We start from the raw sequence: 16,852 nt of genomic DNA, 5'->3' as shown, positions 1-16,852 counted from the left end.
TACTCTTGTGGAGGCCCTGGGGAAGAATGTACTTTCCAGCTCATTTAAATTGTTAGCAGAATTTAGATCCTTGGGGACTGTAACCCACATTTTCTTACCTACTGTTGCTGGAGGGTCATTCTCAGTTCTCAAAAATTGATATTAGGCCCTGTCACATTGGCCTGCTCCATCTTCAAGACCGGCAATAGAGAATCTTCTCTCACATGGAGTCTCTTTTATACCTCAAACTTGTCTCACTTTATCTCTTACCTCTAGGCTTGGATTTAAAAGGGTCATGGGACTGAATTAGTCCCATCCCTTCTTAAATACAACTAAGCCATGAAAATGTTTGGAGTACCATTGGATATGGGGGATGTTGGCACCATCTTGGAATTCAGCTTATAGTTTATCCCAGTGTTCATAAAATACCATTATGAAGAATGTCCTATGGAGACATTCTAATGGAGCCCTGTCATCATTATAAAAGGAGATATTACATGTCATTTCAAGTCCCAGAGAGCAGTTTATTGATGGCATCAATATAGAGTTCTATGGTTATAAGGCAGTATTATTTCATTCTGTATTATGTGAGTTTATGAATAACAGGATATTTTTAACCTGTTTCACTTTAAATCTGTTTTAGAAGAAGTGATTCATCCATCTGTACTTCAAATATCCTATAGTATAAATTAGGAGCATTGCAGGATACATTAATCATTGCTATAATTTTTTGTGTGTGTTTTCCAGTACTGGTTCTTGAACTTAGAGTCTAGGTGCTGTCACTGAGCATTTTTGCCCAAGGCTGGCACTCTACCCCTTGAGGTACAGCTCCACTTCTGGCATTTTGTGGGTTAACTGGAGATCTTCTCTTGGTCTTTCTTGCCCAGGCTGGCTTAGAATGATCCTCAGAACTCTCAGCCACCTTAACTAGCTAGGATTATAAGCATGAGCTACCAGCACCTGGCAATCTTTGCTATGATTTTTTAAATTATATTTTGTTGTCGGGATAATGTATAGAGGGGTTACAATTATATTCATTAGGCAATGGGTGCATTACTTTTTGAGACCTTGATACCCCTTCTCATGTTTTTGACCCCTTTTCCCTCTCCCACTCCCTCCCAATCTTTGCAATAATTTTAAAAGAAATTCAAATGGGTTCTTATTCTTCAATGACAGTATATCACCAATGTAGACTACTTCACTGAAATTTTCCACATCTGGAGTTCTGTTACTATTAGTTATCCTAAAAGATTAAATTTTGACCAACAGAAAATACTTGAGTTCTTCACTAATGGAACTTAGACGAAGTCCTGAGATCTATTATCCAAATAACTGGGAATTGAATAATCACAGTCCAAGTCCCTAATATATATCTCATATGAGACATACATTTTTCAACTGAAAAATTTCCAAATTTAAGCCAGGCGCTGTGGCTCATGCCTGTAATCCTAGCTACTCAGGAGGCTGAGATCTGAGGATCACAGTTGAAAGCCATCCTGGGCACTAAAATGCATGAGACTTTTATCTCCAATTAACTACTAGAAAATTGAAGTGAAACTGTGGCTGTAGGGGTAGGGCAGTAGCCTTGAGCTGAAGAGCTCAGGGACAGCGCCCAGGCCCAAAGTTTATGACATTTTTATTATGTTTAACTTTGTTTTATAATCAATTAATATTGGCTGGAACCACTGCCATTCCAACTACATCCCAACTGTAATGTGAGGATCGGGATTTTAAGCCAGCGTAGGTAGGAAAGTCCATGAGACTCTTATCTCCAATTAACCACCAAAAAGCTAGAAGTGGAGCTGTGGCTCAAGTGATAGAATTACTTGAGCAAAAATGTTCAGGGAGAGCAGTACAGAAACCCTGAATTCAAGGGGCAGACATGCGCGCATGTGTGCACACACACACACACACACACACACACACACACACACACACAGGCTGACATTTAGAAATTCAAAAGTAAAAAAAAGGGTAAAATAAAAGAAGCATGTACCCATCATTTCGCATACTTATTTAAAAAGCATATTTTTTTTGTTTTAGAAGTATCTAAAATTGACTCGCTCAAACTCACTAAATCAGGCAAATAATTTAATCTAATTCTCAGATTTCTCATTTTTATAACTTAAATATGATATTGACCTTGTATAATAGTTCATTTATTTAAAAATATTTTTAAAATACCAAATACTAGAGCCAGGAGTTTGGCCTAGTGGTAGAGTGCTTGCCTAGCATGCATGAAGACCCGGGTTCAATTCCTTGGTACCACATACTTAGAAAAAGCCAGAAGTGGTGCTGAGGCTCAAGTGGTAGAGTTCTGGCCTTGAGAAAAATCCAAGGACAGTGCTCAGGCCCTGAGCTTAAGCCCAAGACTGGCAAAAAAATAGCAAATACCAGAATTTTTTTAGGTTCAAAGTTATAGCTTTAACCCAGGATGAAGCAGCATTTATGTATACCCAAGGCTATTTGTATGTTTTATGAGAAAACCATACAAAATTCTAACATATATGGTCTGAAAAAGAGACTATTAAGTCAGCTGAATTAATTAAGCCACTTAATTAAGTGGCATAATTCTTGTAATCCTAGCTACTCAGAAGGCTGAGATCTGAGGATCACAGTTCAAAGCCAACTTGAGGAGGTAAGTCCATGAGACTCTTTACTTCCAGTTAACCACCTGAAAGCCAGAAGTGGAGCTGAGGCTTAAAGTGATAGAGCATCAGCACTGAGCAAAAAGCTCAGAGACAGTGCCCAGACCCACAACCCACAAAAAGAACCCACAATGCACCCCAAATAATAATTCATACATATGAAGTACTTATTCCATCATCTAATATTATATAACTGTTTTAAACAGTATGGAACATAATTAGTTTCTTCCCTTCCTTTCTTCTGTCTGATCTTACTGTTATAAGAAATCTCATAACTATGATTCGAATAAATGAATCTGAGAAGCATGTTGATTATTATAGAAAATAGCAGCATGACAAATTAAATGTGTCATTGAGGAAGTAAAATTGCATAATGAACTGAGTTTTCCATTCAGTCCTGACAGAACTATGCTGAAGCAAAATGAGGTTGGTGATTTCATTCCGAAGATTAAGTTGCAGTAATTTTCATCATGAATGTTACCCAATCATAGGAAAAATTGAGAATATTTGTTCAACACATGTCAGTCTTTCTTGAAGGAAGATATTCTTAGTGGACAAGCTAACACTGGTGCTGCTGGTGTCAAGAGCAGATATGATAATGATGATGATGACGGTGGTGTTAATAAAAATGATTTGTTATATTGTCAAGTTTATAAAATTATATTGCAAATGCTTTTTCTTTCATTGACTATAACACTACTGGTAAGAGATGGGAACTCATTTTGTTTGGACTGTATATAGTTTTATATGAGCCATCAACAGCATTTTGTGTACCTGAAGGCCTAGGATAAAATAACTTTCATATTCATATCTTGCCCTCAGAGTAGAAGAGAACCTAAAAGCATGAAACTTTGAAGCAAAATATTCCAGTGTAGTAACTTTCTGGGCCTTGACTCTGGGTACCATGTAGCCCTCCTCAATCTGCTGGAAGGCTGGAATGCTGATCATTTAGTGTTATGAAATATGTTTACAAAATATGCTACATTCCGAAATGAACAAGAATAATAGGGACAAGGGTGAGAGTGTGGTAATGTTTGCCTAACATGCATGAAGCCCTGGGTTCGATTCCATAGTACCACATACACAGAAAAAGCCGGAAGTGATGCTGTGGCTCAAGTGGTAGAGTGCTAGTCTTGAGCAAAAAGAAGATCAAGGACAGTGCTCAGGCCCAGAGTTCACATCCGGTACTAGCAAAAAAGAAAAAAGAATAATAGGAACACGGATTTATAAACAGCTGGAAATGGTTTATTTGTGTTACTGTAGCTTTATAGCTACTAGGTATGATCATTATAACCAAAATAAAATAAAAATAATTATAACCTTTCTCTTCCATTTTTTCCACTTCTGAATTTACTAATGGACCTACTTTAATATCTGTTCATGGAAACACATCTAGAAGTAGGTCTGTCATGAGTTTTTCATAATAAAATGTAGCCCAATTGAATAAAAAAAAGTGATGTCATCACTACCCAGTGATTGTGAGTATCTTCTAAACATCACATAGTCTCGAACAGTCTTTAGGTTCTCATATTTTCTTCTTGATTCCCTTTTCTTTAGACAGATTTAGACTGTGTACAAAGAAAAAGAAATCCGACAGACCGGTGGATGCAAAATGAGTCAGGACCTTCTCAGATTTCAGCTACTCCTGGTTAAACATTCAGAGCTTAGCTAAGAGAAATTGAATGAGGAAGTAAAGCACTGCAATGGAAGCCATGTACAAGAACTCTTCTTTGAAAAGGATTATGTAGCAAAACAAGGTCAAGCTCAGCAGTGGTTTGTTTTCCTATCTCTCTAGTATCAGTCTTCAGGCAGTAGGAGAGTCTGCTATCAGTTGCTGGTGTTATGACAGAGCATATCCATCCTGGGTCAAACTTGCTGCAGTCTGCAAAGCCAGTAGCAGATTGCAGTTCTCTGCAGTCAAGCTAGGCCAGAAGAATTTAGTAGTCTCATGTCTGCTGATAGCTAGAATGCTGAATTGAGGATATGCCCTTAAATATGGGACATTTGAGAGCAAAAGCAATGAAAATGTTTCCTATCTTAAGACAGATTGCTTTTTTTTTTAATGGTTTGAGAAGACAGACCTGCTTTGAGCAAGGCAAAGCCAAAGCTGGGCCTTACAATATTTCTCAATGTGATTCGCCCCTCACCCCACCCAACCCATAGCATTCAGATATCATCTTAGAGTTGTGTATGAAATGTCTTATTCAATACTTTTATTTAGATGCGTGAAAATATTTAATCCATTAACACCATTGTTTTACCATTTTAACAGAACTCCTTTTATGATTTTTGCAGCCAAGGCAGTCCAATCCTGACTGGCGTTATTCTGCTTCCCTGAGAGCAGGCATGCACAGGTATGCATTTCCTTCCTTCCTAACGGGCTGTAGTTCAGATAAACTGTTCCCTAGAAACTACTGTTTAAACTGAGAAACTTCACATACACTATCAGAAAAATATTATCCTTTTTGTCTCCATGTCTGTTCCTTGAAACACTGGAAGTTGTCAGTGCCAAAGGTTTATGCAGTACTGGAAAATGAGTTCCCTGAAAATTTGGAGACAGGTTTCTGTGTACTTTCATTTAATTTCAACAACAATGTGTCAAGTAAGAATAAAAATTATGAGGAAATAATTTCCTCTCTATATTTTCTTTTCCTCCTGAAAAAAAATTATGACTAAAGCTAGAAGGCCTCTTTCAAAGGTAGAGCCCCTTTCTAGCAAGCACAAGGGCTTGAGTCCAACTCACAGTACCCAAAATATTGTAATTAGTGTAAGTCAGATGTTTGTAAGTCAGGTACATTGTGGAGTATATATGTATTAAGTTATCTACCTTGAGTTTCTATCAATCACTACTGACCGTAGTAATTGTTGTGCTTGTTCATGTTCATCCTGTATAATCTTCTTGTCCTCTCCATCTTTTTTGCTCTCTTACTATAATCAACAGCATGGGCTCTTCAGACAATGAGCCACACGAAGGGCCTTTATTGAATATCTGTAGACTAAATCTAGCTTACTTTAAATTAACCTAGAATTATAGCATCACTGTTAGACTCAGATGAAATATAATTTTGCCTTTTCTACTTTGTCTTTTTGGGGGTGGGTGGGGGTCATTTGCAGGCCTTGAACTCAGAGCCTAGGTGCTGTCTCCAAGCCTCTTTGTGCTCAAGCTTAGTGTTCTACCACCTGTGCTACAGTGCCACTTCTGGTTTTTGACTTATTAATTAGAGATAAGAGTCTCCCAGGAACTTTTCTGCCTGGGCTGACTTTGAACCACCATCTTCATATCTCAGCCTCCTGAGCAGCTAGGATTACAGGTGTGACCCACTGGCTCCCTGCTCTACTTTGTTGTGTTTTTTTTTACATTAATTATTTTTTCCAGAGCTGATCTACTGTCTGTTATTCATTCATTATTTGTACCTGTCTTTGTATGTAAATGAGGAGGGCCAAAAACTAATAATCACATCATCAAATAATTTGATTTCAAAGAAGAAATAAACTCTAAATTTAAGCCCCTCATATATCTGGACAATTGTTAATTGAATCTACACCAGACCTGTATCTGTATCTAAAGAAAAAGCTTATGTATAGAGTTAATGAAAAATTAGTTTTAGCCCATTAAAATGTATTAAATTAAATGAACACCCTCTCAAGCATTACAAATGAAAGAAATCATTATTCTTGGTGCTATTTCTGAATCAGAAGTAATCGAGGAAGGGCTGAAAATTTGTAGTTGGCTTGGTAAGATGTCATATTACAATTGGGTCATGACTTTAGGCCAGAAACAGTCAGATACTAGAATGCTAGGACTTCTTTAGGAATTTACAAGGATTTCTTTATCTGTAGTAAAGACAAACTTAAGCTTTTGTCTGTAACGGAGCATGTAAAGGCAAGTTTTATATGACCAGCTCTTCGCTTTGCAAGTAAACTGGTGTTTTGTTTGAAAAGTACTTAAGTTATAAGATGCACCTTCAAAATGACCCTATTAAAATACATTTCCATGTCACATTTTCAAATGTACAAAAAGGACAAATGTGCTTTTATTCAGATTTCAAATAAGATGTTATGAAGTTTAAATAGGATAAAAGATAAAACTAAAATTGATACTACAAAGTCATTTTTTTTCTCAGTGTATTACACTGGGTCTTTGAGAATTTGTTCTCTAGATCTGCTTCAACATTAAGATTTAAAAATGATACTTGCCCTCTGGTGGGCTCCGTGTTAGATTCAGTGAGCCCAACATGGTATTAATGAAAACCAGAATTATCATAAAGCTATATATGTTTGTGGCATTGTGTCAGGCAGGAAGTCAGTCATGCTTTTACAGTTTATGCCAGTTCAAGGATATGAAAATTGTGTTAGCCTCAGTATGTCTCCAAAGCTGGGAAAAATTACTGAGGGTGAAAGGAGAGCTGGGAAGTAATTTGTGGTTTAACCATTGTCTGGGTTGTATGTTTACTCAGCTCTGTACACCTGGAGGAGGCTGGCATTTTACGGGCTGGTCCAGGAGGGCCAGATCAGCAGTGGCCAACAGTGTCCAGTGCAACACCAGGTAAAATTCTGGGGTCTCCCTGCACTTGTTTGGGCTGGGAATTGTGAGAAAATTTCATCACTTTCTCTGCATTCTTTCTTTTCTTCCATGCAAATATGATTTACACAGAAAATATTTTGATTAATGCTTAATGTGCTTCAAGTGTTGAAAAGAGATGACATAAGAGTAAAGGTGGTATTAATAAAATCTTAAAAAAAAAAAAGAGGGGCTGGGATGCAGTTCATTGGCAAAGTGCTTGCCTAGCAAGTGCAACATCCTGGGTTCAATCCCCTGTCCCAAAAAAAGAAAAGAAAAAAAATACAGTTAAAGAGCAAGGATGTATGAGGGCATAAAGTTCTTATAAAAACCATCAAATGTCACTGGGAGTTTGGCCTAACAGTAGAGTGCTTGCCTAGCATGCACAAAGACCCGGGTTTGATTCCTCGGTATTACATACATAGAAAAAAGCCGGAAGTGGTGCTGAGGCCCAAGTAGTAGAGCTCTAGCCTTGAGCAAGTCCAAGGACAGTGTTCAGGCCCTTAGCTCAAGCCCAGGACTGACAAAAAAAAAAACCCAGACCAAAAAACAACAATCAGATGGCTTTCAAATGCTTAGACCATCCTAGACACAGAAAAATCTGCTGCCACATGTGCATACACAATACTACTATCAAAGAGCATTTGGTTTAAGACAGTGCAAACCTACTCAAAGGAGCAAGCAAAAAGGATGAATGGATGGATGGATAGATAAATAGGTAGATGAAATAGGGTTTCTCATACATGTGGGGGTTTATCAAAGTTAAGCCATTACTCTGTTTTAATTCAAGTCAAAAAGCCAGAACTGCTCCTTCCTATACAGCAACATTCTCTGCAGACAGAATATTACTGCCTTGACACGAACACTGCCAAACATGATCACGTTAAAGTCTCTTAGTTTAGAGAACCAATGGGGAATAGTTCCTAATACAAAGTTTCAGAAAAGAGAATCTGTAGCATGGAAAAAAGCCTAATTTGCTGGGTAAGCAATGTGAAGTTGCTTAAAGTCATATTTCCTTATTTTTTCCCAATCATTAAAGTGGTGTCATAATAAAAATATGGCTCTAGAGATTCGCTCTGTGGTAGTTTTAGAAAGGGAGGTATATAGGTTGCTAGAGATTACAAAGTGTCAGTCATGATCCTCTATTAATCAACCTACTATAATGAACATAGTATTACTAATCAAACTATAATACACCTGCATACAGTGCCAACTACATAACATGCTTAAATTAATTTCTGGTGAAAATATTGCAAAGGATTATATCTATTTTAATTTGAAAAATGAAAGAAATGGAGAAGTTAAGAAATATAGTAAAGATCACATGGTTTGTGAACAGCCAAGACAGGATTCAAGCAAAAATGTGTCTAGCTCCAAATGCAAATGTATATGACATATACATTGATGGCATGGCTGGTTTGTGAGAATCCACTCAAATTTAAGTGAATATATACATACATGCATAACAGATGACATAAGAATGTGAATGTAAAAGTTCTTTCTAAAAATAATCAGGTGCCTTTTAGATGATTAGGCTAAATAACATGTGCAGCTAAGGCCCTATTTTTGCTGGCAACTCTAAGAACTTTCATTGATTCTAATCAGCCAGCATTTGCTATTTATGAATGTTGCACAATCCATCTAAGTGAGATTTCTCCAAAAAATGCACAAGTTGACACAATTTATTAGAGAGCTAATATTGCCAGATGGCAAGGGAAGAACATGAAATAGTTCATTACCCAAATCTTCAACCTCTGTGCCAGTAGCCTTGGGATGAAGGTGGAAGAGAAAATGATTTTAGATTACCAAATGTGACATGTGGTAAGGCAGGATCTACTCAATTAAAGCATCCCCACAAAACCAACCCTTGTGGGGGGAGGGAAATGGGGACCAAGACATGAGAAAGGGTATCAATGTTTGTGAAGTAATGCACCTTCTATCTGGTGAATATAATTTAACCTTTCTATTAGTTACAATAAAAAATATATGGAAAAATAGGTATAAAAACACACAAAAAATCCAACCCTTGTTAATCTGCTTTCATTTCAGAATTTTTGTTCTCATAAAGGTATTGGGAGTCACTCTAGTAAGCCAGGAACTACCTCTGAATATATTCTCTCTTTCATTGATGATGCCAGTTGTGTACATTCCTAGACAAACACAAATGAGAATCACTGATTATTTCTGGCATCTGGCCCAGGTCTCTATGTCAGATTCAAAAGGATGTTAAAAAATGATATACTTGACAAAAGATAGGGAGCAGGTCTCCATTGCTGTCCTTCCCTATTAGATCTGATGCATGAGTCATAGTCCTCATGGACTGTGCTGGATAGAGCTCACATCTTTCAATTATTCCAGTGGAAGATGTGACCTTACCAGTTAGACAAAGTGAAAAGGATGCTCTTCTTCCTCCTGCTCTACAATTTTGGTATTTCGAGGTTTTATGATTCAAAATATGTTCTTCACTCTTTGGAAAAAAATATGGTATAAAGATGAAGAATGCAGCTGGGCACGGTGGCTCACACCTGTAATCCTAGCTAGTCAGGAGGCTGAGATTTGAGGATTCAGGTTCAAAGCCAGCCCAGTCACTAAAGTCTGTGAGACTCCAATTAACAACTAGAAAATGAGAAGTAGGGCTGTTGCTCAGGGGTAGGGTGGTAGCCTTGAGCTGAAGAGCTCAGGGACAGCACCCAGACCTAGAGTAAAAGCCCCATGACTGGAAAAAAAAAAAAAGACTAAGAATGTGGTTTTGATTCATATCTGAGTTGAATTTCAGGCCCAACATAGATACTTACTTAATTACCTAAATGTTCTAAATACTTACTTTCTTAATTACCCTTTTTGCAAACAGAATATAATAAGAATAACACTTTTCTTACAGTGTTTCCATGAAAAATAAAGGAGATCCAAGAGCAGGACATATTGCTTCACATATACTATTAAATGTCTAGGGCCTGGAGTTTGGCCTAGGAGTAGAATGCTTGTCTAGCATGCCTGAAGCCCTGGGTTTGATTCCTCAGTTTCACATACATAGAAAAGCTGGAAGTGGTGCTGTGGCTCAAGTGGTAGAGTAGCCGGCTAGCCTTGAGGAAAGCCCAAAGACATTGCTTAGGCCATGAGTTCAAGCCCCAGGATTGGCAAAATAAATAAATGTCTAGTCTTTTTACTCCTTTTATTTCTCAAGATATTTTTGTTGTGTGCGATTTCTCATACGGCCTTGACACACAGTTTGATGGCTAGAATTTAGTAGTTCTCGTTTGTAGGCCTAGCCCCAGGCCCGCTTAAGGTTGCTGACTTTCTCTACATTCCCATCACTCCCAGCTAGCTCTCCCCTGGAGATAAGAGTGAGAAAAGGAAAATGCTCCCCAATTGTTTCCGATCTTAATCAGAGCCTGTGTTTCATTGATTCCATTGCCCTTAGTGCTCCACAGTGAAGGTGCAGTTGCTTCGAAAAGGCTTCTTGTAGTCCAACTTTTCTGATACTTGTGATGGCGCTCTTTTTATACCAACACCTACAATGCCTAGCAGCCATAGTCACAAAGGGATGGGGCAAGCTTTGCAAGGTTCCTTATTCATGTGTTTCTGGGAGTTGTTTTCCTCCTTTGATTACGTTTTTGGTTTGTTACTAAATTCTTCATTTATTTTCACAGTGTGCAAAAGCCATAAAGATACCACTCTGAAGGGATCAATGGAAACATCACTAGGTGATGTTTTCTGCAATATAAACAAGCCAGGCATTAAATTAGTTAATCCTGATTACTGGTTCTTTCCTCCAGCTTTGCCTCTTGTGCCAACAAAACTGGATCATGGGCTTTCTTATTGCCTTTCAGGTTCCCCTGAGATTGAGCAGGGAGAGAAAACTAGCTAAATAGGGAATACAAAGAATACAGTTACATCTTTTTCAGAAAGAAGGATGCATTTGGGGGAGGGGTGTTAAAGAATCAGGTACTTTCTTAATGTGAATGCTTTGAAGAAGTCTGAATGAATGAATGCTTTCTGGAAGAAATTCTGAGAAATTATACAAAAATGGTCCCTGCCTTTCAACGAGGCCCAGGTTGCTTTGCTGTCTCTTATAGTTCGTCTATGCTTCTCTTTCTACATTTTTCTGGGATCTCAAGACTCACTGGATGTAGGCCAGATGTGGTTCTGCGGGACTGTAAATTCAATACTTGGATGCTGAGGCAGGATTCATGTATGTTTGAAGCCAATCTGAGCTACATAGAGAGAATTTGTTTAAAAAAAAAAAACTAAACTAAAAACAAATTCCCAACTCCAACCCACCTAAGACAAAAGTAAACTTGTTTTAGAATGAGAAATATAATTGGCATACTGTATCTTCCAATTTGTGTTTATGCTAGACATTCAGAGACATTTTCTTGTGATTCTTCCCTTAACAATATAGAAAAAAAAAACAACCCTCTTTATATAGCATTTTGTTTGTGCAGCATTAGGTGGTGCTCTACTACTTGAACCATACTACCAGTCTGGCTATTCACTGGTTAATTAGCATGGAATCTCTCAGACTTTTCTTCCTAAACTAGCTTCAAGCAAAGAGCCTCCAGAGCTCAGCCTCCCGAGTAGCTAGTATTAAAAAAAACTCCTAGGGCTGGGAGTGAGGCTTAGTGGTAGAGTGCTTGCCTAGCATGCATGAAGCCCTGGGTTCAATTCCTCAGTACTACATAAACAGAAAAAGCTGAAAGTGGTACTGTGGCTCAAGTGGTAAAGTGTCAGCCTTGAGCTAAAGACACTCAGGTACAGTGCCAGGCCCTGAGTTCAAGTCCCAGGACTGGGAAAAAAATACTAGTGGCTTAAGCCACTAGTGCCAAGCAGAGTCTTGTTCTGCTCATGCTCGCCTCCAACCACAATCTTCTTACCTCTGGCCTTCAGTGTAGCTGGAACAATAAATAGAAGCCACCATACTCAGTTTACTGAATGAGATGGGATCTCATTAACTTTTTCACAGGCTAGCCTTGCACTGCGATCTCCCCAGTCAGCTTCTGAGTGGCTAGGATTATAGATATGAGCATGCCTGGCTTATATAGCATTTTCATTTATTATGTCATCTAGAGACAATTTGAAGTATAGATGAGGATGAGCATAGTTGGTGTGCAAATACAGTGCCACCTTTTATAAGCTCCTTAAGCATCTGCAGATCTAAGTGTTCACAGTGATCCTGGAACCCATCCCCCATAGATACTGAGGGACAACTGTTCTGTTTTTAAAAGAGCACTGAGAATTCCAAAGCACACATCTCTGCCAAAGATAACATTATAGAGTGTGAATCAAGACCCCAGGGCATCTGGGAGTGAGCAGTGAAAGATTAATTAGATAGGGGAGGCTACTGAGGCAATCAGGCCTTGCTGGATAACCTTAGTTTATAGTGACTAGGCAAGGGTTGTCGAAGCATAGCTCCTGGAGAAGCAATATCTAGGAACTCGTTCAAATGTACATTTTTAGGCCTTACCTTATACTTACCAGATCAGAATTTCTTAGTAAACTACATTTAAACAAATACTCCGTTTGATCCAAATATATCCTAAACTTTAAGAATTGACTTACAGTACATATTCTTGATGTTATCTGGTGTCTTTACTATTCTTGTGGGAAGCAGGGGCCTTTAACATACCAGAGAGATAATTAATTGCAAAGAACTCTAGCTGCAGAGTCAGAGTGACCCTCCTTTGAATTTTTCCTCTGCCACTCAGACCATTTAAATATTCTAGTCTTGTTTCACCATTTTCTTTTCTCTCTCTTTTTTCCTTTCCCTTCCCTCCCTCCTTCCTTCCCTTTCCTTTCCTTTTCCTTCCTTCCTTCCTTCCTTCCTTCCTTCCTTCCTTCCTTCCTTCCTTCCTTCCTTCCTTCCTTCCTTCCCAGGGCTTCATGGTTGCTAAGCAGTGCCCTACCATTTGAACCCCATTCCAGTCCCTGTTTTCTTTAGTTATTTTTCAACTATTTAGTTACTTTGTCAAGGGCCTTCCTGCACTACCATCCTCCCACCTATCCTGGAATTATAGATGAGAACCCTAACACCCAGTGTGTTTGTTGAGGTGGGGACCTTGCTAACTTTTTGCCTGCCATTGACCTCAAACCACAATCCTCCTGATTTCCAACTCTTAGTAGTCAATTCTCAATTTCATTCCTTGTAGAATACAGGTAAGAGTGTTCTCCATAAGGATGTTAAAAGAATTAAGTAGCTGGGTGTGGTGGCTCACACCTATAATCCTAGCTACTTAGGAGGCTGAGATCTGAGGATGATGGTTCAAAGCCAGCCCAGGCACTACAAAGCTGTGAGATCCTTCAGTTAATCACCAGAAAATGGGAAGTAGGGCTGTGGTTCAAGGGTAGGGTGGTAGCCTTGAGATGTAGAGCTCAGGGACACACAAAAGAGCTCACATACACACAAAAGAGCTCACATACACAAAAAAATTAAGTGATTAGCCCAGAAAACAATAAGAGCTTTAGTAAATAGCAGAGTTTTTAAATTAATTTATGGAGATCAGTCCATTCTTCCATTTAAAATTTAGACCTGGGTCTTTCTCTGTAGGAAAGCTATGTTGCAGAGGTTATTTCTAAGTACTATTTTGTTTGTTTATTTCCTTGGGAGAATTGCTTTTGCCCTGGTTTGTCCTCATCTCTACTCTGTGGGAAATGGAGAAGTTTATATGCCCTACTTTTATAGGATATCCAGGCTATTATTTATCTTAGGGATTCCTGCCTTTCTGAAAAACCATCTCCCTTAGGAGAGACTCCTTGGAGACACGATTTCTAAATGTTTCCCTGAAAGAAGCCATGGTCCTTAAGTTTTCGGAGTACATTTAGGAGAACTGTCAACATGAATTTTTCCATCTCATCAGTGAGCATAGCCTCTAGCCTTGTTGGAGAATTTAGAAAGCATGCTGCTCCAGTAACCTGCTCACCCTCGACTTCTGCTGTTGTCATGGCAATCTTAGGCCAGGAGGTGTGTACACATCCTTATTAGGGGAAAAAAATGAGATCAGAGATCCTATGAGTGGAGTAGCTTCCTCCCGTCAGTGTCCTCCATTCTCACCTTCCATCTGACAGCTCATGAGTGCCAGCTTGACTTTGTCATTTCTAACTGAGGAAATTAAGTCCTTGTAAGATGCAATTTTACTTTCTGGGAATGAGAGCTCAATGCCTTTGTTGGAGTTCTCTGTATAGCTCATGATGTATTGAGGATTTGTTTGTCGTGGACTCTCCTGGATGGACAGCACAAGGCAGTGCTGGAAAAGATGAAGGAGAAGCATGAAACCTCAAATCTTTTTTACTCTATCCAAATGTCACTTTCTTCATTTCCTTCTTGGAGGAATACTCTGCACCTTTATTTTATTCCAGTGCTAAGGCTTGAAGTCCAGTCTGAGTGATGTCTTTTGGCTTTTTGGCTCAAGGTTAGTTCCCTACCACTTGGTCCACAGCCCCACTTCTGGCTTTTGTCAGGTGGGGGGAGTCATGGGGCTTGAACTCTGGGCCTGGGTGCTGTCCTTGAGCTCTTCAGTTCAAGGCTACCACCCTATCTCTTGAGCCACAGACCCACTTCTAGCTTTCTAGTGGTTAATTGGAGTCTCAGGTTCTTTAGTGCCTGGGATGGCTTTGAACCATGATCCCTAGAATTTAGCCTCCTGAATAGCTAGATTGCAGGTGTGAGCCACCATGCCCAGCCCCACTTCTGGCTTTTTGATGGTTAACTGGCCAGAGTCTCATGGACTTCTCTGGGCTGGCTTCGAAATGTGATCCTCAGATCTCTGCCCCATGAGTAATAGGATAATAGGCATGAGCCAGCAGTGCCTAGCGGCATCTTTATTTTAAGCCATGTAAATAAGAGACTGGACTCAGGATGTCCTGCTTTTTTTCTGAAATGAAACATTCCTGGGTAGTAAACAGTTTCTGAGATTGTTATCTTGTTGTATATCCTATTATTTCCTTCTCTGTTCTCATTCCCCTGTACCCATTTTTTTAGTGTTGGTAGTCCTAGCAGAACAAGGTCTGAGTAAGAGCCATGATTCCTAAGAAAAGAACTTTTCCCATAGCAGAGGTCTCAAATGGAGACCACACGTCTCCTGAAACTTATCCGATCTCATATGTGCTCAGGTGTGTGCTTCTGGATGCCTGTTTTGAGGACATATAGAATGAAGAGACAAGAGCAGCAAGAGCTGTTCCCTCTGGCAGCAGTTTCCCTCAAATCTTAGAGATGCAGAGAAGCAAGCTAATGCAGGCTCCACAAGGAGAGTCCCATAACAGTTTCTTTGGTTATCACAGATACCGTTAAAGTGCTAACTGTCTTGGAGCACTATAAATGGTCCCTGAAAACTTTGGCCTGAGAAACAACTTTCGACTACATCTTAGGAGAGCCATGCAGTTCATCTGTCTTCTATCTGAGAGTGTTATCTGGAACCAATTTCTGAATTGCTATTCCAGCTTACTCTGCACACCAGTATTTGCAGCTTAATTTCTTAAACCTCTTATCAAAAGTGAGAGTCAAGTATGTCCTGGGGGAGATCCTAATGTTTCAAAGGGCCAAGGAGCCTGACTGCTCTGAAAGAAGACAGATTCCCACTGTGTTTGAGAGCATTGTGCCCAGTGGAAATGTAGGGTGGGGAGTCTGCACTTTGTCTGGGAAAGATGGTTGGAGTTGTTTAGAATGAGGGGTGAGGAGTCTAGGAACTTCTCCTCCTTGGGAGGTACTTATATAAGGAAGACCTGTTTCTGATCTGAATTTACCACAAAGGCATACTGATGGGTTGTGATTCTTTTAAGCTTTGTATCTCTAGAAGCCTTGCCCTTAGCCTCATCAATATCAGTAAACTTGAAATGAAAGTCATCTTAGTGACAAAGGGAATTTTGTAGTGAATGTTTTTACTTTGTTTTGTTTTGGAGAAAATCGTCTGAGATCCCAAAGAAACTTGAAAAACTCATCTTCACATAACCAATCAACTTTGTGGCTGAGAAGGTCATTGATTAATGTGGAGAAGCACATTCAGGGCAAGAACTAACTAGAGACCAAGAACCTCTGGGGAAGGCCCATAAGATTGCTGATTGTCAGAAGCCTGGTAATGAGTGTGTGGATTGGGGAGGGGACTTTCTTTGCCTTAACAGGTGGGGTTACATTACTCACAACAGGAGGGAGGAAGGGGAGATGTAAATGCTGTTCTATTCTTACCTCAGTGAGACTAAGAGCTTCTACAGCAACAGTGCTGTCCTGAGTGGTGTTATCATCCAAAGCAAGATCTAAGCAAAGGACAGGAGTGGTCAGTCCTGAAGATGACATTACCAAAGGAAATCCAGGGAAAAGGATGTTTATGCTAGTATTTAAACAGGAAATCAGAGAGCTTTGTATAATAAACTCAAGAGATATAGCTATAGAAATTTAGAGTATAACCAAGTAATTTTGGGGAACCAAAATTAAACCTTCGAGTGACCAGGGACAGTGAAAAGTTATCATTACTGGAAATGTATCACTTGTCTGCTGAATCCCAAACACTGCCTATCTAAATTACAACTGCCTTAATGCACCTTCTATCTGGCAAATATCATGTAACCTTTTTACTAATAAAAAAATTTTACAATAAAAAAAATTAAGATTGAAAAAAAATTACAACTGCCAACACAAGTAAAAAAAACTGTCAAGGTTAAAGAAGAGTGAAATAAT

At 39.1% G+C, this 16,852-nt stretch overlaps 1 protein-coding gene across 1 annotated transcript in view; it reads left to right on the top strand.

Annotated features, from left to right (window-relative positions):
• The window catches only part of Pcdhac2 (protocadherin alpha subfamily C, 2), a 45,071-nt gene that overhangs the window by 8,252 nt on the left and 19,967 nt on the right, over positions 1–16,852 (top strand). Inside the window, exons 2-3 of the mRNA XM_090331374.1 lie at positions 4,923–4,981; positions 7,085–7,173. Coding sequence (XP_090187500.1) covers positions 4,923–4,981; positions 7,085–7,173 — 148 coding nt within the window. The remainder of the gene's footprint in view (positions 1–4,922; positions 4,982–7,084; positions 7,174–16,852) is intronic.

The sequence above is a fragment of the Megascapheus bottae genome, chromosome 4 (assembly GCF_031878675.1).
Source record: "Megascapheus bottae isolate mThoBot1 chromosome 4, mThoBot2.hap1, whole genome shotgun sequence".
NCBI classification, from domain to species: Eukaryota; Metazoa; Chordata; class Mammalia; order Rodentia; family Geomyidae; genus Megascapheus; species Megascapheus bottae.
Note: the sequence above shows the minus strand (reverse complement) of the source record. Positions and strands in the feature narration are given on the sequence as shown.